The sequence below is a fragment of the Trichomycterus rosablanca genome, chromosome 7 (assembly GCF_030014385.1).
Source record: "Trichomycterus rosablanca isolate fTriRos1 chromosome 7, fTriRos1.hap1, whole genome shotgun sequence".
In the NCBI taxonomy this organism is placed as follows: Eukaryota; Metazoa; Chordata; class Actinopteri; order Siluriformes; family Trichomycteridae; genus Trichomycterus; species Trichomycterus rosablanca.
The window spans coordinates 24844385-24870269 of NC_085994.1; the positions used below are offsets into that span (position 1 = coordinate 24844385).

The 25885-nt window shown below is 42.1% G+C and overlaps 1 protein-coding gene and 1 pseudogene across 1 annotated transcript in view; one reads left to right on the forward strand and one right to left on the reverse strand.

Annotated features, from left to right (window-relative positions):
• Nucleotides 1-4198: 4198 nt before the first annotated feature.
• On the forward strand, nucleotides 4199-14351 carry LOC134318028 (uncharacterized; annotated as a pseudogene).
• Nucleotides 14352-22205: 7854 nt separating this feature from the next.
• The window catches only part of LOC134318312 (serine/threonine-protein kinase WNK2-like), a 97252-nt gene continuing 93572 nt past the window's right edge, over nucleotides 22206-25885 (reverse strand). The window contains exons 26-27 of the mRNA XM_062999166.1: nucleotides 24782-25089; nucleotides 22206-22545 (exon numbers count right to left, since the gene is read on the reverse strand). Coding sequence (XP_062855236.1) covers nucleotides 22213-22545; nucleotides 24782-25089 — 641 coding nt within the window. The 3' untranslated portion in view covers nucleotides 22206-22212. The remainder of the gene's footprint in view (nucleotides 22546-24781; nucleotides 25090-25885) is intronic.

The window sequence follows — 25885 nt, forward strand, 5'->3', positions numbered from 1 at the left end:
CCACCGCATTTGCGAATCAGGCGACCGCGTTCACACACTATATGTGTGCATATGGTTTCCCTAATATAATCCCGTCCTGGATTTTACAACAGATCCTGGATGTATTCCGAAATCAATATAAGCCGATTTAATATAAAAATAGATTTTTGTTATATTTTTTTTGAGTTCTTGTCATACCGAACGAATCTGCGAGTGCGGATCAGCACAATAGATGATGTTGTTTTTGCGCCATCTATGTGTATGTGTAAATAGAGTGTGACTGACAGATGGCGCTGTTTACACACTGTATAGCTCACAGCACCATTCGTGAATTACACCTATCAGCCATAACATTAAAACCACCTCCTTGTTTCTACACTTACTTTCCATTTTATCAGCTCCACTTATCATATGGTAGCACTTTGTAGTTTTACAATTATTGACTGTAGTCCATCTGTTTCTCTGCATGCTTTGTTAGTCCCCTTTCATGCTGTTCTTCAATGGTCAGCACTCTCCCAGGACTACTACAGAGCAGGTATTATTTGGATGGTGGTTCATTGACACCATGACACTGACATGGTGGTGGTGTGTTAGTGTGTGGTGTGCTGGTATCAGTGGATAAGACACAGCAGCACTGATGGAGTTTTTAAACACATCACTGTCACTGCTGGACTGAGAATAGTTCACCAACCAAAAAAAAACATCCAGCCAACAGCACCCTGTGGGCAACGTCCTGTGACCACTGGGCTGAATTTAGCCAGGGAGGTGAGAAGGAACCTGAGGGTCACTGACAGAGCTCCAGCGTATCCTTGTGGAGATGGGAGAACCTATAGAAGATCAACCATCCAGGCAGCACTCCACAAATCACACCTTTATGGTAGAGTGGCCAGATGGAAGCCACTCCTTAGTAAAAGGCACATGACAGCCCACCTAGAAGACTCTCAAACCATGAGAAACAAGATTCTCTGTTCTGATGAAACCAAAATTGAACTTTTTGGCCTGAATACCAAGCGTCATGTCTGAAGGGAACCAGGCACCGCTCATCACCTGGCTAATGCCATGACTACAGTGAAGCATGGCGGTGGCAGCATCATGTTGTGGGCATGTTTTCAGCAGTGGGCCTGGGGCGACTAGTCCTGATAGAGGGAAAGATGAATGCAGCTAAGTACACTGAGATCCTTGAAGAAAACCTGCTCCAGAGCGCTCTGGACCTCAGACTGGGGCGAAGGTTTACCTTCCAACATGACAACGACCCAAAGCACACAGCCAAGAGAACAAAGGAGTGGCTTCGGAGAAAGTCTGTGAATGTCCTTGAGTGGCCCAGCCAGAAGGAACTGAAAATAGCTGTGTACCGACGCTCCCCATCCAACCTGACAGAGCTTGCAAGGACATGCCAGGAGGAATGGGCAAAAATGTCCAGAAACAAGTGTGCCAAGCTCGTAGCGTCTTTCTCAAGACGCCTTGAAGCTGTAATTGCTGCCAAAGGTGCATCAACCAAGTATTAGGCTAAGGGTGTGTACAGATATGTAACCCTTAAATAAACCATTTTTGTCAGTAAAATAAAATTGCTTATTTTCTAAATCCTGTTTTCACCGTGTAATTATTGCCGATCGTGTGTAGATGTTTAAAAAGACTCAATCTATTATACTGTAGAATGAATCTGTAACATAAAACATGGAGAACGTGAAAGGGGTGTGCAGACTTAACTGTATATAATTTAATTATTTTTAAAAATCTCTTATTCAAGTCCTGAATGGTGGTGGTGGGATATTATAGCTTTCTTTAAGACACTATTTAAGCCAAGTCCAGAGTTTCTCATAATGGATACAGTAAAATTTTGTATTTTTATGTATTTCTATAATTTCTGAACAATATAATATAGCACAACCAGGACATTTCCTAGGGTGCACCTGGTCTTAAGAAGTTGGTTTATATTTCAATCCAAACCAATCATTAAACCTAATTACGTCTAATATTGACACCTAAACCATAACTGACAGCTGGCAGCAGATATTGTGGACTGAAGTTTTTCTTTGGCTTTCTCAAAATCCACTCAGACGTAGTAAATATGGTAAACATTGACTTATTAATTTTGTTCATTACACATAGAAATGTGCTTCCACTTGCAACCACTGTTCCACATTGCTGACGCTGCTATTTTCCAGGGTTTGGTTATGATGCACCTGCAATTTGTGAATGTTTCAGGGATTATTAAAGTAGTGTTGTGTTTTATTCTTGAAAATATTTGTAGTTATTATGCAAGGATAAAGCAGTTACTGAAGACATTATACACTGGTTTTAATTTATATCTGAAACTGTTAGATTGCAGCTTGATTGTTCTGATTTTACTCCACCCTTCTTTGCAAAATTGCTTCATTTCATCCACATTGAAAAGCTTTCAAGCATGACGTGCCATTTAAGGTCCTTACACTGATCAGCCATAACAATAAAACCACCTCCTTGTTTCTACACTCACTGTCCATTTTATCAGCTCCACTTACCATATAGAAGAATTTTGTAGTTCTACAATTACTGACTGTAGTCCATCTATTTCTCTACATTTTTACTATTACTATACTATTTTTAGCCTGTTTTCACCCTGTTCTTCAATGGTCAGGACCCCTACAAGACCACCAGAGAGCAGGTATTATTTGGGTGGTGGATCATTCTCAGCATTGCAGTGACACTAACATGGTGGTGGTGGTGTGTGTTGTGCTGGTATGAGTGGATAAGATACAGTACAGTGCTGCTGGAGTTTTTAAATACCGTGTCCACTCACTGTCCACTCTATTAGACACTCCTACCTAGTTGGTCCACCTTGTAGATGTAAAGTCAGAGACGATCGCTCATCTATTGCTGCTGTCTGAGTTGGTCATCTTCTAGATCTTCATCAGTGGTCACAGGACACTGTTGGCTGGATATTTTTGGTTGGTGGACTATTCTCAGTCCAGCAGTAACAGTAAGTGGTTTAACAACTCCAGCAGCACTGCTGTATCTGATCCACTCATACCAGCACAACACACACTAACACACCACCACCATGTCAGTGTCACTGCAGTGCTGATAATGATCCACCACCCAAAATAATACCTGCTCTGTAGTGGTACTGGGAGAGTCCTGACCATTGAAGAACAGCATGAATGGGGCTAACAAAGCATGCAGAGAAACAGATGGACTACAGTCAGTAATTGTAGAACTAAAGTGCTTCTATATGGTAAGTGGAGCTGATAAAATGGACAGTGAGTGTAGAAACAAGGAGGTGGTTTTAATGTTCTGGCTGATCAGTGTATCAGTTCACAGTTTTCTTATACCAAAAGGCTTGAAGTTATCAGGGTACTTTCTAACAAATGTAAGATAAATCTATATGTTTGACCTGGTTAGCAACAGCCTTGTAACTCTCCCATAAATAAAATTTTTGCCCAGTCTTTTTCTAATAGTGAAATCACAAATACTGAGCCTATGCTGAGGCAAACAAGGCCTGCAGTGTGTTGTTTATCAAGTCTTAATGTGCGATTGGAGGATTTTATATCCATTTGAAGGTAATGGATCTACCCGAGGTTCAAAGGAGTCCCAGAGCCATATCATTGCTTTGTAACACTTTTAAAATCAATATATTTATTAACTTCATTCTAGTCAGGGTCATGGCGAGACCAGGGGTGCTATTAAATGGTCAGACACTGGGGGTTGGGGGAAAGGCCCCACGATGGATTGGTGTCCTGTCCTGGAAGTAATTGCACTGCACCCATTGATTCTGGGGGAAGAGGAACTGCTGTGTGCCTGACTTGGAGAAAGCAGTAATAAAACATGAAAATGAAATGTATATATACAGTGAGGAAAATAAGTATTTGATGTAAGTTTACCCCCTTACAAAGACTTGAACAGTCTGTTGATGCATGCTCAATAATCCAGGTACACAAATCCACAAAGTTGAATCAGTTCATCTGGACACAAGTTTGTTGTAGAGATACGTTTCGTCACTCAATCCAAATGACTTCTTCAGTCTGAGCTGGTGTTGAATACCCCAACCTTATATGCAGTTGATTTGCATAACGACCGATCACCACGTATTGCATAACAATGGAACTGGTGATCAGGTCCATATGAAATTCACAATGACCATTAATTACAATGGTCATGTGTGTCTTTCACACATGATTGGGGTAAAGCTCCAATTATGGCATTGTATGATGGTGAGAGATTGTATGGTGAGCGTTGTATGATGGTGAGAGATGTACTCTCAGGCCAACAGATTCTGACTCACTTCGGCAAGGATTGCCTCAAACTCGTACGGGAGTACGAGAAAACGGCACGCAAGATGGCTGACTACAGGAACCACCTGCGATTTAACATCAGATGCAGACAGAGCAGGATCACACCTAAGAGCCTGCAACTCAGATATTCTGTCAAAGGTCACCGAGCTAGCAAGATCATTCAGAAGGCACAGAACCAGCTATTGAATGAACGGGTGAGACAAACTAACTTCACAATCGATGTCTTAAAAACTAGAGAGGAGCAGATTGTACAAAGACTTACATCACGTCTAGATGAGCCCACTCTCCAACAGGTGATTAACTTCACGCAGAAGGCTCGTCTAGGACAACATGAAAAGTAAAAAACCAGGCAGCAAAAAAAGTTTGACTTGCTTGCTGCAGGACAGAAACACCAACAGACCATGGATGGCCGAAAGAGGAATGAAGGGCAAACACACGCTGGTGGATGTGGACAAGTGGGTGAAGAACTTGTCGGACAGACAACTCACACAAGCGGAGAAAGACATCTTGGCTAAGGGGTTGAATTTCGCTGTTACACCAAAGCAAGTCCCACTAGTGGAACTGATCACAGCCACAGAATCAGCAATCCGCAACAACAACATCTCCGACCTGGAAGCGGAACAGTTGCGGATGAAAGTGTCAGCTTGCCTGAGTAATGCAAAGCCACCGCCATCCAACATCAGCAGAGACGAGAGGTATGCACTTACTACACTTAGTAAGGACAATAACATCATCATACTTCCTGCTGACAAAGGTAGATGTACTGTTCTATTAAACCAGATAGACTATCATGAGAAAGTGATGTTGTTACTTAGTGACACTAACACTTATGAGCTGCTGAAACGAGATCCAGGTAGTAGCTACAAGAAAAAGGTGATAGATTGTCTGAAAGTTTTAGAACAGAACAATGCTATTGACAGGGCTTTGTACTACAAATTATATCCGGGGGAGGCTACACCTAGTCTGTATGGGTTACCTAAGATACACAAACAGGATGTACCTTTACGACCCATTGTTTGTATGATTAACTCTGTGACTTATAACATTTCTAAGTTTCTAGCATCGATTCTCAACCCGTTGGTAGGTAGCACGGAACACCACATTCAGAACACCATGGATTTTGTGGACAAGGTGACGGGCGTCATCATTGAGACGGAGGAAACAATGGTCTCGTATGATGTTACATCCCTCTTCACGTGCATTCCGGTTGCTGAGGCAGTGGAGGTGGTCCGTAGGAAACTACAAGGCGACCCCACCCGGAACACGAGGACCACCCTTACCACGGACCAGGTGTGCACACTCCTAGAACTGTGTCTTCAGTCCACCTACTTCTCGTACAGAGGACAGTTCTACAAACAGAAACATGGGTGTGCTATGGGGTCCCCAGTCTCACCTATTGTTGCAAACCTGTACATGTAGGAAGTGGAAAAGAAGGCACTAAGGACCTACTCAGGGACACCACCGAGTCATTGGTTCAGATATGTGGACGACACCTGGGTTAAAATAAAATCAGAGGAAGTACCACATTTCACGGACCACATCAACACATCAGTTCACAAGGGAGGATGCAAGCGACAACGTTTTAGCATTCTTAGACTGTGAAATTGCTAGTAAAGATGGGGGACGGTTGAAAGTAAATGTTTACCGCAAACCAACGCACACGGACCAGTACTTAAGGTTTGACTCCCATCATCCTTTAGAGCACAAACTAGGAGTCATCAGGACGCTGCACCACCGGGCGAACAGCATCCCCACAGACACTACGGCCAAGGATAGAGAGAAATCTCATGTCAAGAAGGCCCTGGGTGAATGTGGTTATCCCAACTGGGCATTCGTAAAAGCGGGAAAAATGCCCAAACACAGCTCCAGTGGATCAAAGGGAGGAGAAGAACAACCGCGGTCTAAGCGCAAACCAGTGGTGATTCCGTATGTGGCGGGAGTATCGGAACAATTAAGACGGATATTCTCCAAACACTGTGTTTCAGTTGCGTTCAAACCCCAGAACACGCTACGCCATAAATTAGTTAACCCTAAGGACCGGGTTCCTCGACAAAAACAGAGTAACGTAGTGTATGCTGTTAGGTGCCGGGAGGATTGCCGGGAACTGTACATCGGGGAAACTAAACAGCCACTGGCGAAACGGATGGCACAACATAGAAGATCGACCTCTTCTGGCCAGGACTCTGCGGTTTACACCCGCCTGCAAGCCAGCGGCCACTCATTTAATGATGAAGATGTGCAGATCCTTGACAAGGAGGAACGCTGGTTTGAACGTGGAGTCAAAGAGGCCATTTACGTGAAGAGGGAACGACCATCTCTGAACCGGGGAGGGGGCCTGAGAGTACATCTCTCACCATCATACAACGCCGTAATTAGAGCTTTACCCCAATCGTGTGTGAAAGACACACATGACCATTGTAATTAATGGTCATTGTGAATTTCATATGGACCTGATCACCAGTTCCATTGTTATGCAATGAGCTGTGATCGGTCGTTATGCAAATCAACTGCATATAAGGTTGGGGTATTCAACACCAGCTCAGACTGAAGAAGTCATTCGGATTGAGTGACGAAACGTATCTCTACAACAAACTTGTGTCCAGATGAACTGATTCAACTTTGTGGACTTGAACAGTCTATTTTTATGGAAGGTTTATTTTAACAGAGAGAGACAGAATATCAACAAAAAATCCAGAAAAAAACATTAAATAAAAGTTATAAATTAATTTGTATTTAATTAAGGGAAATAAGTATTTGATCCCCTACATACCAGCAAGAGTTCTGACCCCCACAGACCGGTTATGTGCCCATGAGGCACAAAAATTAGTCCTGTCCCTGTATAAAAGACACCCATCACAGAATCAGTTTCTTCTGTTCAAATCTCTCGACCACCATGGGCAAGACCAAAGAGCTATCAAAGGACATCAGGGACAAGATTGTAGACCTGCACAAGGCTGGAATGGGCGACAAGACCATCAGCAAGAAGCTTGGTGAGAAAGAGACCACTGTTGGTGCGATAATTCGAAAATGGAAGAAATACAAGATCACAGTCAATCGCCCTCACTCTGGAGCTCCATGCAAGATCTCACCTGGTGGGGTAAGAATGATTCTGAGAAAGGTGAGGTCAGCCCAGAATTACACGGGAGGAGCTTGTCAATGATCTAAAGGGAGCTGGGAGCACAGTCACCAAGAAAACCATTAGTAACACACTTCGCCGTAATGGATTGAGAGCCTGCAGTGCCCGCAAAGTCCCTTTGCTCAAGAAAGCTCATGTACAGGCCCGTCTGAAGTTTGCCAATGAACACCTGAATGATTCAGAGAAAGCTTGGGAGAATGTGATATGGTCAGATGAGACCAAAATTGAGCTCTTTGGCATCAACTCCACTCGCCGTGTTTGGAGGCAGAGAAATGCCCAGTGGGGATGGTGTTCTTGGGGTCATATCCAGCATTTCTCTGCTCCCAGCTCCCTTGAGATCATTGACAAGCTCCTCCCGGGTAATTCTGGACTGACCTCACCTTTCTCAGAATCATTCTTAGCCCATGAAGTGAGATCTTGCATGGAGCTCCAGAGCGAGGGTGATTGACTGTGATCTTGTATTTCTTCCATTTTCGAATGATCGCGCTAACAGTGATCTCTTCTCACCAAGCTTCTTGCTGACGGTCTTGTAGCCCATTCCAGCCTTGTGCAGGTCTACAATCTTGTCCCTGACGTCCTTTGATAGCTCTTTGGTCTTGCCCATGGTGGTCGAGAGATTTGAATGGAAGAAACTGATTCTGTTACAGGTGTCTTTTATACAGGGACAGGACTAATTTGTGTGCCTCATGGGCACATAACCGGTCTGTGGGGGTCAGAATTCTTGCTGGTTGGTAGGGGATCAAAAACTTATTTCCCTTAATTAAATACAAATTAATTTATAACCTTTATTTAATGTTTTTTTTTTTTTGGATTTTTTGTTGATATTCTGTCTCTCTCTGTTAAAATAAACCTTCCATAAAAATTATAGTTCAAATCTTTGTAAGGGGGTAAACTTACAAAATCAGCAGGGGATCAAATACTTATTTTCTTCACTGTATGTGGGTAAAATATTTTCCCCACATATATATATATACTTTTGTGATACACTGTATATATATATACAGTGGCTTGCAAAAGTATTCATACCCCTTGAACTTTTCCATATTTTGTCACATTACAACCACAAACATAAATTTATTTCACTGGAATTTAATGTGAAAGACCAACACAAAGTGGTATACAATTGTGAAGTGGAACGAAAGTTATACATGATTCAAAACATTTTTTACAAATAAAAAACTGAAAAGTGCGGTGTGCAAAAGTATCCAGCCCCCCTGAGTCAATACTTTGTGGAACCACCTTTTGCTGCAATTACAGCTGCAAGTCTTTTAGGGTATGTCTCCACCAGCTTTGCACATCTAGTGACTGACATTTTTGCCCATTCTTCTTTGCAAAACAGCTCAAGCTCAGTCAGATTAGATGGAGAGCGTTTGTGAACAGCAGTTTTCAGATCTTGCCACAAATTCTCGATTGGGTTTAGGTCTGGACTTTGACTGGGCCATTCTAACACATGAATATGTTTTGTTTTAAACCATTCCATTGTAGCCCTGGCTTTATGTTTAGGGTCGTTGTCCTGCTGGAAGGTGAACCTCCGCCCCAGTCTCAAGTCTTTTGCAGACTCCAACAGGTTTTCTTCCAAGATTGCCCTGTATTTGGCTCCATCCATCTTCCCATCAACTTTGACCAACTTCCCTGTCCCTGCTGAAGAGAAGCAGCCCCAGAGCATGATGCTGCCACCACCATATTTGACAGTGGGGATGGTGTGTTCAGAGTGATGTGCAGTGTTAATTCTCCGCCTCACATAGCGTTTTGCATTTAGGCCAAAAAGTTCAATTTTGGTCTCATCTGACCAAAGCACCTTGTTCCACATGTTTGCTGTGTCCCCAACATGGCTTCTGGCAAACTGCAAACGGGACTTTTTATGGTTTTCTTTTAACAATGGCTTTCTTCTTGCCACTCTTCCATAAAGACCACATTTGTGCAGTGCACGACTAATAGTTCTCCTGTGGACAGATTCCCCCACCTGAGCTGTGGATCTCTGCATTTCGTCCAGAGTCACCATGGGCCTCTTGGCTGCATCTCTGATCAGTGCTCTCCTTGTTCGGCCTGTAAGTTTAGGTGGACGGCCTTGTCTTGGTAGGTTTACAGTTGTGCCATATTCTTTCCATTTCCGGATAATGGATTGAACAGTGCTCCGTGAGATGTTCAAAGCTTGGGAAATCTTTTTATAGCCTAAGCCTGCTTTAAACTTCTCCACAACCTTATTCCTGACCTGTCTGGTGTGTTCTTTGGACTTCATAATGCTGTTTACTCACCAATATTCTCTTAACCAACCTCTGAGGCCGTCACGGAGCAGCTGTATTTGTACTGAGATTAGATTACACACAGGTGGACTCTTTTTAGTCATTAGCAGTCATCAGGCAACTTCTGAATGCAATTGGTTGCACTCAGAGAAAAGGGGGCTGGATACTTTTGCACACTGCACTTTTCAGTTTTTTATTTGTAAAAAATGTTTTGAATCATGTATAATTTTCCTTCCACTTCACAATTGTATACCACTTTGTGTTGGTCTTTCACATTAAATTCCAGTAAAATATATTTATGTTTGTGGTTGTAATGTGACAAAATATGGAAAAGTTCAAGGGGTATGAATACTTTTGCAAGCCACTGTATATATATATATATATATATATATATATATATATATATATATATATATATATATATATATACACACATATATACAGTGTATCACAAAAGTGAGTACACCCCTCACATTTCTGCAAATATTTCATTATATCTTTTCATGGGACAACACTATAGACATGAAACTTGGATATAACTTAGAGTAGTCAGTGTACAGCTTGTATAGCAGTGTAGATTTACTGTCTTCTGAAAATAACTCAACACACAGCCATTAATGTCTAAATAGCTGGCAACATAAATGAGTACACCCCACAGTGAACATGTCCAAATTGTGCCCAAATGTGTCGTTGTCCCTCCCTGGTGTCATGTGTCAAGGTCCCAGGTGTAAATGGGGAGCAGGGCTGTTAAATTTGGTGTTTTGGGTACAATTCTCTCATACTGGCCACTGGATATTCAACATGGCACCTCATGGCAAAGAACTCTCTGAGGATGTGAGAAATAGAATTGTTGCTCTCCACAAAGATGGCCTGGGCTATAAGAAGATTGCTAACACCCTGAAACTGGGCTACAGCATGGTGGCCAAGGTCATACAGCGGTTTTCCAGGACAGGTTCCACTCGGAACAGGCTTCGCCAGGGTCGACCAAAGAAGTTGAGTCCACGTGTTCGGCGTCACATCCAGAGGTTGGCTTTAAAAAATAGACACATGAGTGCTGCCAGCATTGCTGCAGAGGTTGAAGACGTGGGAGGTCAGCCTGTCAGTGCTCAGACCATACACCGCACACTGCATCAACTCGGTCTGCATGGTCGTCATCCCAGAAGGAAGCTGACGCACAAGAAATCCCGCAAACAGTTTGCTGAAGACAAGCAGTCCAAGAACATGGATTACTGGAATGCCCTGTGGTCTGACGAGACCAAGATAAACTTGTTTGGCTCAGATGGTGTCCAGCATGTGTGGCGGCGCCCTGGTGAGAAGTACCAAGACAACTGTATCTTGCCTACAGTCAAGCATGGTGGTGGTAGCATCATGGTCTTGGGCTGCATGAGTGTTGCTGGCACTGGGGAGCTGCGGTTCATTGAGGGAAACATGAATTCCAACATGTACTGTGACATTCTGAAACAGAGCATGATCCCCTCCCTTCGAAAACTGGGCCTCATGGCAGTTTTCCAACAGGATAACGACCCCAAACACAACCTCCAAGATGACAACTGCCTTGCTGAGCAAGCTGAAGGTAAAGGTGATGGACTAAACTCAATTGAGCACCTGTGGCGCATCCTCAAGTGGAAGGTGGAGAAGTTCAAGGTATCTAACATCCACCAGCTCCGTGATGTCATCATGGAGGAGTGGAAGAGGATTCCAGTAGCAACCTGTGCAGCTCTGGTGAATTCCATGCCCAGGAGGGTTAAGGCAGTGCTGGTTAATAATGGTGGTCACACAAAATATTGACACTTTGGGCACAATTTGGACATGTTCACTGTGGGGTGTACTCACTTATGTTGCCAGCTATTTAGACATTAATGGCTGTGTTGAGTTATTTTCAGAAGACAGTAAATCTACACTGCTATACAAGCTGTACACTGACTACTCTAAGTTATATCCACGTTTCATGTCTATAGTGTTGTCCCATGAAAAGATATAATGAAATATTTGCAGAAATGTGAGGGGTGTACTCACTTTTGTGATACACTGTACATACATACACACACATACAGTGTATCACAAAAGTGAGTACACCCCTCACATTTCTGCAGATATTTAAGTATATCTTTTCATGGGACAACACTGACAAAATGACACTTTGACACAATGAAAAGTAGTCTGTGTGCAGCTTATATAACAGTGTAAATTTATTCTTCCCTCAAAATAACTCAATATACAGCCATTAATGTCTAAACCACCGGCAACAAAAGTGAGTACACCCCTAAGAGACTACACCCCTAAATGTCCAAATTGAGCACTGCTTGTCATTTTCCCTCCAAAATGTCATGTGATTTGTTAGTGTTACTAGGTCTCAGGTGTGCATAGGGAGCAGGTGTGTTCAATTTAGTAGTACAGCTCTCACACTCTCTCATACTGGTCACTGAAAGTTCCAACATGGCACCTCATTGCAAATAACTCTCTGAGGATCTTAAAAGACGAATTGTTGCGCTACATGAAGATGGCCAAGACTACAAGAAGATTGCCAACACCCTGAAACTGAGCTGCAGCACAGTGGCCAAGATCATCCAGCGTTTTAAAAGAGCAGGATCCACTCAGAACAGACCTTGCGTTGGTTGTCCAAAGAAGCTGAGTGCACATGCTCAGCGTCACATCCAACTGCTGTCTTTGAAAGATAGGCGCAGGAGTGCTGTCAGCATTGCTGCAGAGATTGAAAAGGTGGGGGGTCAGCCTGTCAGTGCTCAGACCATACGCCGCACACTACATCAAATTGGTCTGCATGGCTGTCACCCCAGAAGGAAGCCTCTTCTGAAGTCTCTACACAAGAAAGCCCGCAAACAGTTTGCTGAAGACATGTCAACAAAGGACATGGATTACTGGAACCATGTCCTATGGTCTGATGAGACCAAGATTAATTTGTTTGGTTCAGATGGTCTCAAGCATGTGTGGCGGCAATCAGGTGAGGAGTACAAAGATAAGTGTGTCATGCCTACAGTCAAGCATGGTGGTGGGAATGCCATGGTCTGGGGCTGCATGAGTGCAGCAGGTGTTGGGGAGTTACATTTCATTGAGGGACACATGAACTCCAATATGTACTGTGAAATACTGAAGCAGAGCATGATCCCCTCCCTCTGGAAACTGGGTCGCAGGGCAGTGTTCCAGCATGATAATGACCCCAAACACACCTCTAAGACGACCACTGCTTTATTGAAGAGGCTGAGGGTAAAGGTGATGGACTGGCCAAGCATGTCTCCAGACCTAAACCCAATAGAACATCTTTGGGGCATCCTCAAGCGGAAGCTGGAGGAGCGCAAAGTCTCGAATATCCGCCAGCTCCGTGATGTCGTCATGGAGGAGTGGAAAAGCATTCCAGTGGCAACCTGTGAAGCTCTGGTAAACTCCATGCCCAGGAGAGTTAAGGCAGTTCTGGGAAATAATGGTGGCCACACAAAATATTGACACTTCAGGAACTTTCACTAAGGGGTGTACTCACTTTTGTTGCCGGTGGTTTAGACATTAATGGCTGTATATTGAGTTATTTTGAGGGAAGAATAAATTTACACTGTTATATAAGCTGCACACAGACTACTTTTCATTGTGTCAAAGTGTCATTTTGTCAGTGTTGTCCCATGAAAAGATATACTTAAATATCTGCAGAAATGTGAGGGGTGTACTCACTTTTGTGATACACTGTACATAGTGGGGCCAAAAAGTATTTAGTCAGCCACTGATTGTGCAAGTTCTCCTACTTAGAAAGATGAGAGAGGTCTGTAATTTTCATCATAGGTACACTTCAACTATGAGAGACAAAATGAGGAAAAAAAAAAAATCCAGGAAATCACATTGTAGGATTTTTAAAGAATTTATTTGTAAACTATGGTGGAAAATAAATATTTGGTCAATAACAAAAGTTCAACTCAATACTTTGTAACATAACCTTTGTTGGCAATGACAGAGGTCAAACGTTTCCTCTAAGTCTGCAGAAAAACAGCCCCAAAGCATGATGTTTCCACCCCCATGCTTCACAGTAGGTATGGTGTTCTTGGGATGCAACTCAGCATTCTTCTTCCTCCAAACACGACGAGTTGAGTTTTTACCAAAAAGTTCCATTTTGGTTTCATCTGACCACATGATATTCTCTCAATCCTCTTCTGGATCATCCATATGCTCTCTGGCAAACTTCAGACAGGCCTAGACATGTACTGGCTTAAGCAGGGGGACACGCCTGGCACTGCAGGATTTGAGTCCCTCTCGGCGTAGTGCGTTACTGATGGTAGCCTTTGTTACTTTGGTCCCAGCTCTCTGCAGGTCATTCATCAGGTCCCTCCGTGTAGTTCTGGGATTTTTGCTCACCGTTCTCATGATCATTTTGACCCCACGGGATGAGATCTTGCGTGGGGCCCCAGATCGAGGGAGATTATCAATGGTCTTGTATATCTTCCATTTTCTTACAATTGCTCCCACAGTTGATTTATTCACACCAACCTGCTTGCCTATTGTAGATTCACTCTTCCCAGCCTGGTGCAGGTCCAAGTGTACCTATGATGAAAATTACAGACCTCTCTCATCTTTCTAAGTAGGAGAACGTGCACAATCAGTGGCTGACTTAATACATTTTAGCCACACTGTGTATATATGTATATATATTTTTTGTGTTTATGCATTTTCTCCCCTTTTTCTCCCTTTTAGAGTGTCCAATTGCCCGATCCCCGCTTTGATTGAGGAGGAGGAAGCTAACCCACACCCCCTCCGACACATGGGCAGCAGCCGTGTGCATTTGGTCACCTACACTTTGACGAGTGCAGTGCAGATCAGAACTGTGTACGAAGAGACACACCCTGACAGCACTCTTTTCCCATCTCTGTGCAGGCGCCATCAATCAGCCAGCAGAGGTCATAACTGCATTAGTTATGAGAGAGTCCCTATCCAGCTTTAATATCCCACCCCTATCTGAACAACAGGCCAATCGTTGTTCATATAGCTGCTCAGCCCAGTCGGCAGGTAGAGCTGAGATTTGATACGATGTATTCGAGATCCCAGCTCTGGTGTTCTACCAGATGTAACACATACAGTATAAGATACAATTATTTATGAGGCATAAAACTCATTACAGATGACACAAATGTTATTATCAAGCACAAAATAATGTTTATTTCTTTCTTTCTTCAAACATATACAGAGTCTTTGTGAGAGGAGTGCAGCTTGTGGGGCTGGGCTGAATAACAATGTGAAAAGTGTGGGATTTTAAACAGGATAACTCACCATTGCTTTTATGAAGAAAATGATAAATAAGAAAAAATAATTCAGCTCCACATTGTTTAAATGCTTATTCAGAATTGGCAACTGGATGAAGAATACAATAAGTAAAAGAGGACAGAAATCTCTTACTAGTAGTGTTTCTCACAAAGCAGAAGGTTCTGCATAACGGCTATACAAAATCCAATTCAAACCGAATTGATGGAATTAATAAAACAACATGTTGGCAAAAAAGGTGAAGAATAGTAGTACAAAGCAAAAGAACGTTACATACAGTAATTACAAACGATCTGTACAGTTCACAGCTTGGCGGAACCACGGCTCACCACCTCCTTTAATGCGGGGTAGAAAATGTGGCTCCAGTTTGGAAGTGTCTAGTGTTGAGCCTGAACATGCTGGTTCAAGTGGAAAAGATCAGAATATTGATTAAAAGGGGAAGTGCAAAAGCTGTGCCAAAGATGCTAGGCTGTCCCCATCGAAAAATACATTTTAATTTTCAATCTCATAAAAAAAGCAAAAGCAAAAAATAATCAGGTGATCAGTTCTGACTATGTATTACACTGATGCTATTGTGTAATTTAGTTGTAATAATCATGCTTGGATTTTGTACCTTGAGTAGTTTATAGTACTTTTAGTTTGTCTTGCGTGCCACACACATTTACTGATGTAGAGGAACAATAGGCCTATAGCATTAAAGTACAGTAGGTTAGGAACCCATGCTTTAAAAGCAGGAAAGAAAACTGGGACCGAGGCATGCACTATGAGCAGTCAAGAATAGGCTAGATCAATCAAAGTAAAAACTGCTGACTTAGATACATAGCATGAAACAATCAGGTAGTCATAGAACCATGCTCTAAAACAATTCCTCAAATCCACATACACCGATCAGCCATAACATTAAAACCACCTCCTTGTTTTTACACTCACTGTCCATTTTATCAGCTCCACTTACCATATAGAAGCACTTAGATGAACTACAGTAATTGAACTCATTGAATTGAATTGATGAATACAGTAATTGAACTACAGTCAGTAATTGTAGAACTTAAGTTTCTCTGCATGCTTTGTTAGCCCCCTTTCATGCTGTTCTTCAATGGTCAGGACTCTCCCAGGACCACCACAGAGCAGGTATTATTTGGGTGGTGGATCATTCTCAGCACTGCAGTGACACTGACATGGTGGTGGTGTGTTAGTGTGTTGTGCTGATATGAGTGGATAAAACACAGCAATGCTGATGGGGTTTTTAAACACCTTACTGTCACTGCTGGACTGAGAATAGTCCACCAATCAAAAATATCCAGCCAACAGCGCCCCATGGGCAGCGTCCTGTGACCACTGATGAAGGTCCAGAAAATGACCAACTCAAACAGCTGCAATAGATGAGCGATCGTCTCTGACTTTACAGCTACAAGGTGGACCAACTGGGTAGGAGTGTCTAATAGAGTGGGCAGTAAGTGCACACTGTTTAAAAACTCCAGCAGCACTGCTGTGTCTGATCCACTCATACCAGCATTAACACACACTAACACACCACCACCATGTCAGTGTCACTGCAGTACTGAGAATGATCCACCACCCAAATAATACCTGCTCTGTAGTGGTCCTGTGGGGGTCCTGACCATTGAAGAACAGAGTAAAAGCAGGCTAAAAACATATGTAGAGAAACAGATGGACTACAGTCAGTAATTGTAGAACTACAAAGTGCTTCTATATGGTAAATGGGGCTGATAAAATAGACAGTGAGTGTAGAAACAAGGAGGTGGTTTTAATGTTATGGCTGATCAGTGTTTTTATCATTCCGATGTTCCCTCTTCCTCTCAATCTAGGCATTTTTACTTCCCAGTTGTAAATCCGCTGCGGCTGCACAACTCCTGATCTGATCAGGGATAGCTGGATCACGTCACCACATGCCCCCTGCCCCACCAACCTCCGACTCTCACGGGCACCCGGACCAGTCACAGAGACAGTATAGCACAGCAGCAGTGGGAAGAGATGCCAAGCCAGATTCAAACTCAAGATCATAACTGAGTGTTCTAGCTTGTTAGACTGCTGCGTCATGCATGAACGCAATTCGGTGACTGTCCCAACTACCAATGGTACAAAATCCAGCCTTGATCACTATTGTTCACCTCTGTTTTTGCTTTTCTGGATCACTCAAGTTAATTTAGCAGCACTAAATTAAAAACACAAATATTAGACCTTAAAGATTTGCACCACCATCCTAACTTACAATACAACCAGGTTACACATCAATACAACAGACAAAAAAATGAATACAAATCCAGAACTAAGATTAAACTCATTATAGTGAGTATAGAACGCTAGGCAGCACTGGCCTCCTTTTCACCTAGTTTGTGCAAAAGGCTTGCAACAAGGCCATTTCAGAAAACTTTATATCTCCCCCCATTTAATTCTGATTGTGACTTACAGTGAAATTGCACTTAGCTACACAGCCCATCACATTTACTGCTACATTCATACACCATCCATACATCTGCAGGTACAAAACACCTATAATTGAACTGGAGTGGACAAATCATTCTGAATAAGGTTTTTTGTCTGCCTCATTTTTCTCAAGTGTTTTATTCCTGTTTGTCTGACAGCCTAGTAATCAGTAGATGTCTAATTTTTTTTTATTTAAAAGTCCCAATTGGCTTTCCTCACTAACCACTTTATTACAGGTTTTCAAGACGACACAGTTATTATTTATTTGTGCTGTGACAGAAATTCTAATTAATTACCATTTAGTGCAACAAATCAAGCACTGTTCCAATTACTTTCACACCCTTAGACCCTAAAGAACTCCCCTAATATAGATAAACATGTCTACATTATCAGGTTTGTATGTAACGAGAGACATACAAGGGTATATGGGGCTGTGTGTAACAGACACCTCTGGTACATTACTTAAGTATGCTTTTGGGCAACCAAACATAGGATGAAGCAAGCACATTAGAGAAAACACAGATTAGGCATAACATTATGACCACCTCCTTGTTTTTACACTCACTGTCCATTTTATCAGCTTCACTTACCATATAGAAGCACTTTGTAGTTCTACAATTACTGACTGTAGTCCATCTGTTTCTCTACATACTTTTTTAACCTGCTTTCACCCTGTTCTTCAATGGTCAGGACTCTCCCAGGACCACCACAGAGCAGGTATTATTTGGGTGGTGGATCATTCTCAGCACTGCAGTGACACCGACACTGTTAGTGTGTGTTGTGATGGTATGAGTGGATAAGACACAAGGTCCACCAAGACAATAGTCCACCAACCAAAAATATCCAGCCAACAGCGCCCCATGGGCAGCGTCCTGTGACCACTGATGGTCCAGATGATGACCAACTCAAACAGCAGCAATAAATGAGCGATCGTCTCTCACTTTACATCTACAAGGTGGACCAACTAGGTAGGAGTGTCTAATAGAGTGGACAGTCAGTGGACACAGTATTTAAAAACTCCAGCAGAGCTGCTGTGTCTGATCCACTCATCCCAGCACAACACACACTAACACACCACCACCATGTCAGTGTCACTGCAGTGCTGAGAATGATCCACCACCTAAATAATACCTGCTCTGTGGAGGTCCTGACCATTGAAGAACAGGGTGAAAGCAGGCTAAAAAAGGTATGTAGAAAAACAGATGGACTACAGTCAGTAATTGTAGAACTACAAAGTGCTTCTATATGGTAAGTGGAGCTGATAAAATGGACAGTGAGTGTAGAAACAAGGAGGTGGTTTTAATGTTATGCCTGATCGGTGTAAACTTGCACAGTTGGCTAGATTTTTACTTGATTTGTCCAACGTTCATTTCTAAACGCTACAGCGACCAGGCCGAAAACTGTGCTTAGGAATATGGGACACATCCGATATACACCTGTAAAAACAGGTGTATACTGATATATGAGCTTACAACTGAAGAAAAAAAAAAATAGATTACCATACGTTCACACACTGATTGTAACTGCACTGCAATGGTCATGTGAACTGAAAAATGGCTTGCTCATTAAATGTGAAATAGCATGTTTTTGAACCATGATTCTTGTTATGCTGTATCTAAAGGGCTTTCAAATGTAAACAAAAATATGGTGCATTAGAAATCAAGTGCATTAGAAATTAAAAAAAGATTATGAAAAGATTATTTTACTGACTCACAAGGATGTACAGTTCTGTTTAGGGGTTTATGAGCAGACATGTTGAGTTTCATGGTGAAATTCAATTCATTCAAGGCACTACATTCCCCTGAATCGTCGTATCTATGTAGGGTAGCCCCACTGAGGTCTGAGACTGCACCTTGTATAGGTGATTGACTTGCTTGATTGAATTGCCCATGTTTAAAAAAATAAAATAAATAAAATAAAAAAAAAATCTAAAAAAATACTGATAGTGTTTCTTTTTCATCTGAACGTCAGTCTCATTTTTTCCAGTCTGCATGTACACCAATCAGGCATAACATTAAAACCACCTCCTTGTTTCTACACTCACTGGTCCATTTTATCAGCTCCACTTACCATATAAAAGCACTTTACAGTTCTACAATTACTGACTGTAGTCCATCTGTTTCTCTACATACTTTTTTAGCCTGCTTTCACACTGTTCTTCAATGATCAGGACCCCCACAGAACCACTACAGAGTAGGTATTATTTGGGTGGTGGATCATTCTCAGCACTGCAGTGACACTGACATGGTGGTGGTGTGTTATTGTGTGTTGTGCTGGTATGAGTGGATAAGACACACCAATGCTGATGGAGTTTTTAAACACCTCACTGTCACTGCTGGACTGAGAATAGTCCACCAGCCAACAGCGTGACCACTGATGGTCTAAGATGATGACCAACTCAAACAGCAGCTGAAGGTCCAGAAAATGACCAACTCAAACAGCTGCAATAGATGAGCGATCGTCTCGGACTTTACATCTACAAGGTGGACCAACTAGGTATGAGTGTCTAATAGAGTGGACAGTGAGTGGACGTGGTATTTAAAATCTCCAGCAGTGCTGCTGTGTCTGATCCACTCATACCAGCACAACACACACTAACACACCACCACCATGTCATTGTCACTGCAGTGCTGAGAATGATCCCCCACCTAAATAATACCTGCTCTGTGGTGGTCTTGTGGGGGTCCTGACCACTGAAGAACAGGGTGAAAGCAAGCTAAAAAAAATATGTAGAGAAATGTATTCTAGAACTACAAAGTGCTTCTAAATGGTAAGTGGAGCTGATAAAATGAACAGTGTGTGTAAAAACCAGGAGGTGGTTTTAATGTTATGGCTGATCGGTGTACATCTTTAGTAATCGCCCAATAATTTCTCATTTGTTCCATCTTAGGCCTGTCTGTGATTGCCAGCTGTGTTCAAAATGGCATCCTATGCATAAATCATATTATAAATCCCACCCAGAAGCAGTTTGTAGTATGCAGTGTGTCAACAACATGAATGTTTTTAGTTCGCCAAAGATCTCAATTCAGAAGACCAGGGTGTGGTAGCAACAGCAAGATTCAGCTCTTATACATAGAGTGCTTAGAGTTCATGCTCCTGTCCTATCTGGATGAAACCTGGGTAGAACCAGAAAGCATATTTTACCAGCAGTATGTAACTACAGTAACTGGCTTAAGTATAAATACAATAGTGCAATAAAGCCGAATGTGGCAGTTTAAACCAGTAACAACAGAGCTTTACCATCCAACTACAGTTTAGCTCTGCACCAACCATTTTGGGAATATGATTGATGTTTTTAAATAAAAGTGCATTAAGTAAAAATGAAAGGAAGTTCTTCCCTATAATTATCATTACAAAAATTATTTGATAACTAGAAAATTATAAGTAGTTCTTTGTTTATGGCCATTTTGACTACTTTTAAAAACTTAACTTGAAATGATTGTTTATTATTACTTTTATCCAAAAGTGGAACCTAAAATCTATTATTTAATTCATACACAAACATCCTAAAACACACCCACCTTCACTCACAGCCACCAACGCCAACCTTTGCACACAGCCACTGTTATAAACACACACAAAAACCTTTAACCCACAGCTACACACGACCACACACATCTTCACACACAAACCTTTATATTAAATTCAGTCTTATTACTGGTGATTAGCTCTGCATATTGAAACATTTTAGAAACTTGTCTGATGCCTTTGAATACAAAGTTTAAATAAAGCTGGAAAAATCCAACAATTAAACTTGATACATTAAACCTACACTGATCAGCCATAACATTAAAACCACCTTGTTTCTACACTCACTGTCCATTTTATCAGCTCCACTTACCATATAGGAGCACTTTGTAGTTCTACAATTACTGACTGTAGTCCATCTGTTTCTCATACCTTTTTTTCTCAAACTCCAGCAGCGCTGCTGTGTCTGATCCACTCATACCAGCACAACACACACTAACACACCACCACCATGTCAGTGTCACTGCAGTGCTGAGAATGATCCACCACCCAATTAATACCTGCTCTATGGTGGTCCTGACCATTGAAGAACAGGGTGAAAGCAGGTTAAAAAAGTATGTAGACAAACAGATGGACTACATTCAGTAATTGTAGAACTACAAAGTGCTTCTATATGGTAAGTGGAGCTGATAAAATGAACAGTGAGTGTAGAAACAAGGAGGTGGTTTTAATGTTATGGCTGATCGGTGTTAGTCTATGTTTAAAGGCTGTAACACTGCACAGGTAGAGTACGCATGCTAGTGTTTAAGCTAATTTCATCAGCAATGCATTTAACTACCAGGTAATCACATGACTAGTAGATCGAAAGATTCTTGCATACTTCCCACTATACTGCATATTTCTACAGAAGTAATATGTCATTTTGCAACGAGTATAGGAATATCCAATTTTGAACACAGCCATACAGTTGGACGACTTGACAAAATCCATCTAATAAATGGCTGTAAAATTCATAAAGGGCAGACAGACGCAGAGTTGTACTTTTTCAAGCGTCACACACACACACACACACACACACACACACACACACACACACACACACACACACACACACACACACACACACACACACACTGTTAAAGCTATGTACAAGTGTTTCTGCTGTTAAGGCAGAACGTTACCGACATCATTAACACTTAGCCAAAGCAACAGAATTATGGAAACTGTAGTTTCAGCATGATGCCTGGAGAATCTGCACACCTAGACAAAATCAATCTAGTATCAACAGAAAGAACCAGCAAAAAAGGTGCTGATTTAAACAAAGAATCAACAAATGGCTGGCATAGGTCTAAACTGTACCGTACAAAGCTTTGCATAACAGAGAAACACATTTTACTGAGTAAGGTTGACATTGTTATACAGTCCTGGCACTGCCACGGCATGTGGGGTTTTGTGAGCCATTCAATGCCATGGGAAAGGCTTGCAGTGCAGGATTGACTAATGTAGGGAATGGTACCATGCCCATGCTGACTGGCCCCATTGTGCCAACTGAAGAGGGGACTCTGGGCCACTGGGCCGGGTACCCTGAATTTGGCACCGTTCCTCCAAAGGGGCCAGTGGGAAGGTAGCCTGCTTGGTGGAGAACAGGTGAAGGTGTAGTGCCGATTGCTGGGGGGACTGTGGTTGACAGAGGGCACGGAAGAGGCAGCTGTAATGAAACAGACCTTGGGCGAACCTGAACCTTAATCTGAAAAGAAAGAGAGCAAAAAGATCAGAACTTACGTCTAGTTTTACTTTAAATATCTTTATAACTCAGTGTCAATTTTATTTTAATTAGACTTGGGGAGACTTAAGGAAGACCCAAAGAAGCTTCATTACATTCTAAACCTTTTACAATTTTTTAGCATAAAATTCTAAATCAAATCTCTTAAAATGTCATTCATTGTGCTGACCTTTAATACAAACAATAGCTTAAACTTCTACTGTTTCCATCCACATGATCTGAAAACATTGTTTTAATACAAAACCTAATGGACAATAAGTACCTGATGGGTCTACATTTTAAAAATATATATAAAATCAAGATACAAACTACAGTTGAAGTTTTAACAGTTGCCGTCCAGTTTAAATGTAAAGTCAGTAGAATTTGCAATTACAGACTTAATGCCAATAAATAAAAGTTTTATACATGTTCAGTTTTAGAACCGATCGGGGCTAACATTATGACCACCTTCCTAATATTGTGTTGGTCCCCCTTTTGCTGCCAAAACAGCCCTGACCCATCGAGGCATAGACTCCACTAGACCACTGAAGGTGTGCTGTGGTATCTGGCACCAAGATGTCAGCAGCTGATCCTTTAACTCCTGTAAGTTGTGAGGTGGGGCCTCCATGGATCAGACTTGTTTGTCCAGCACATCCAACAGATTTGGAATTTGGAGGCCAAGTCAACACCTCAAACTCATGGTTGTGCTCCTCAAACCATTCCTGAAGCATTTTTGCTTTGTGGCAGGGCACATTATCCTGTTAAAAGAGGCCACAGCCATCAGGTAATGCTGAATACATGAAAGGGTGAACATGATCTGCAACAATGCTTAGGTAGGTGGTACATCAAAGTAACATCCACATGGACGGCAGGACCCAAGGTTTCCCAGCAGAACATTGCCCAAAGCATTACACTGCCTCCGCTGGCTTGCCTTCTTCCCATAGTGCATCCTGGTGCCATGTGTTACCCAGGTAAGCGACGCACACGCATGTGGCCATCCACATGATGTAAAAGAAAATGTGATTCATCAGACCAGGCCACCTTCTTTCACTGCTCCGTGGTCCATTTCCGATGCTCACGTGCCCATTGTTGCAGCCCCATACGCAACAAACTGTGATGCACTGTGTATTCTGACACCTTTCTATCAGAACCAGCATTAACTTCTTCAGCAATTTCAGCTACAGTAGCTCGTCCGTTGGATCAGACCACACGGACCAGCCTTCACTCCCCACGTGCATCAATGAGTCTTGGCCACCCATGACCCTGTCGCCGGTTTACCACTCTTCGGTCCTTGGACCACTTTTGACAGAGACTGACCACTGCAGACCAGGAACACCCCACAGGAGCTGCAGTTTTGGAAATGCTCTGACCCAGTCGTCTAGCCATCACAATTTGGCCCTTGTCAAACTCACTCAAATCTTTACATTGCCCATTTTTTCCTGCTTCTAACACATCAACTTTGAGGATAAAATGATCACTTGCTGCCTAATATATCCCACCCACTAACAGGTGCCGTGATGAAGAGATAATCAGTGTTATTCACTTCACCTGTCTGTGGTCATAATGTTATGCGTTGTCGGTGTATTGTCTGAGGTCTTGAATGAAAAATAGGAGAGCATTGGGTGGAAGGTTAGTGGTAGATTTGGTACTGACATGGATCTGAATTTCATGAAGTCCATGTTGACTGATAAATTGACAGAGGGGTATAGTCTACAATGAACAGTCTAAGGTCAGGTCCAAGGACTGATCCCTGGGGAACACTTCATAGCTCTAATAGCTGAATGTTGTTTACCAAGAGCAAGAATGTGATTTAATGTGGTTGTGTTAAAACAGTTCTGGGAATAAATGTACTTTAGTTAAGTCATATTCTATATGAATGAGTTGATTAATTGCATAGATATATTTGATAATACTTAACAATGTTTATGTTTAAGGTGGATGAGGCAACATATTCAAGATGTGGACTCTTTTTGCCTCTACAAGACTATACAAGATTAAGTTACCTTAATAAATGATATGAACCCATACATTTCCTAAAGTGATCATAATTAAAAATGCAGCCTGTGCTGTGCTGTAGTTGAATGCACCAACTGATCCTCAAACTGCTCCCTTTTTAGTTGTGTTCTGGTACAGCACTGGATTACTCTGTGCAAACAACTACTTGCCTGGCTCAACCAAGCCAAGTTAAAATAAAAAAAATTATAATTTGGTTAAAGTGTACCTGATTGGTGGCTCCACTCATTGTAGTAGGAGTGGGCATTAAGTCCTGATTTCGCTGCTGCTTCTTGATTTGGTTGAGGGAAGGGCGGGGCTGAGGGCCGGCAGTGAGCGTCTCCTTCGCCCAGTCGTCGACCAGCTTGTGCAAGTCATCAGTGAAAGTGCATGTTTTGTTGTTGCTGTTGTTGGTCTGAGCTTGAGCTAGTGTCACATATGGCTGAGGATCAGGCACAGGCATGGCCACAGGAGAAAAGGCTGATTGCTGATTGGATGCTGATGCGACGGGGGTGGCGCCATTACTCTGTGATGACCCTAGAAGAGACAAATGACATTTTTCAAATTATAAAACCACAAAAAACTAGTTACGATATTTGGTCAGTAATCGGTTGGCTGCTCAGTGATGGTGATTTTATTTTGCTGATACCTGGACAAAGAGGAAATTGGCACTCGACTCCTGTCACTTGGTTATTTTTTGTGTGTTTTTTTAAAACAAGTAGCCAAAAGATTATGACTACAGACACACACACACACACACACACACACACACACACACACACACACACACAATAATTAGGCATGCACATTACTTAACCATTTATAACCATGCACTATGGGGAGATAAAAGTTCCATGAATTAAACACATTTCACTGTATTTTCACTTAGCTGCAAACAGAAATTATGAGATTAAAGCTCACAAACAGAGTCATGCCAAACATTGCAATTAAACAGAAAGAAATGAACAGGAAAACTAAAAGGAGGAACAGAAGAAACAAGTAAATGGGATAGTTACTACTACTGCGTTCTTTGCCTAGACATAGTCGTTTCAGAGTGGACCCTATAAAAAAAGGCAGAACAATACAGACACAGATGGTTAGGGGTAAAGTGAATATGCTACACAGCTTGGCTCATTGGAAAGCTGCTGGGGAGCTACAGGCAGTTTACAGAAACATAAATAAAAGAAAGTAGAGGGAAATTTAATTAGCTAGTAATGTTAAGTGACTGCAAAAGGGGGAGCAGGTGATTTATTAGTCAACGTAATAGCCCAAAAAATGAACTGAAAAACATCTAAACTATTTATCTAAAAACAGCTTTAGTGCTTCTGGTTTA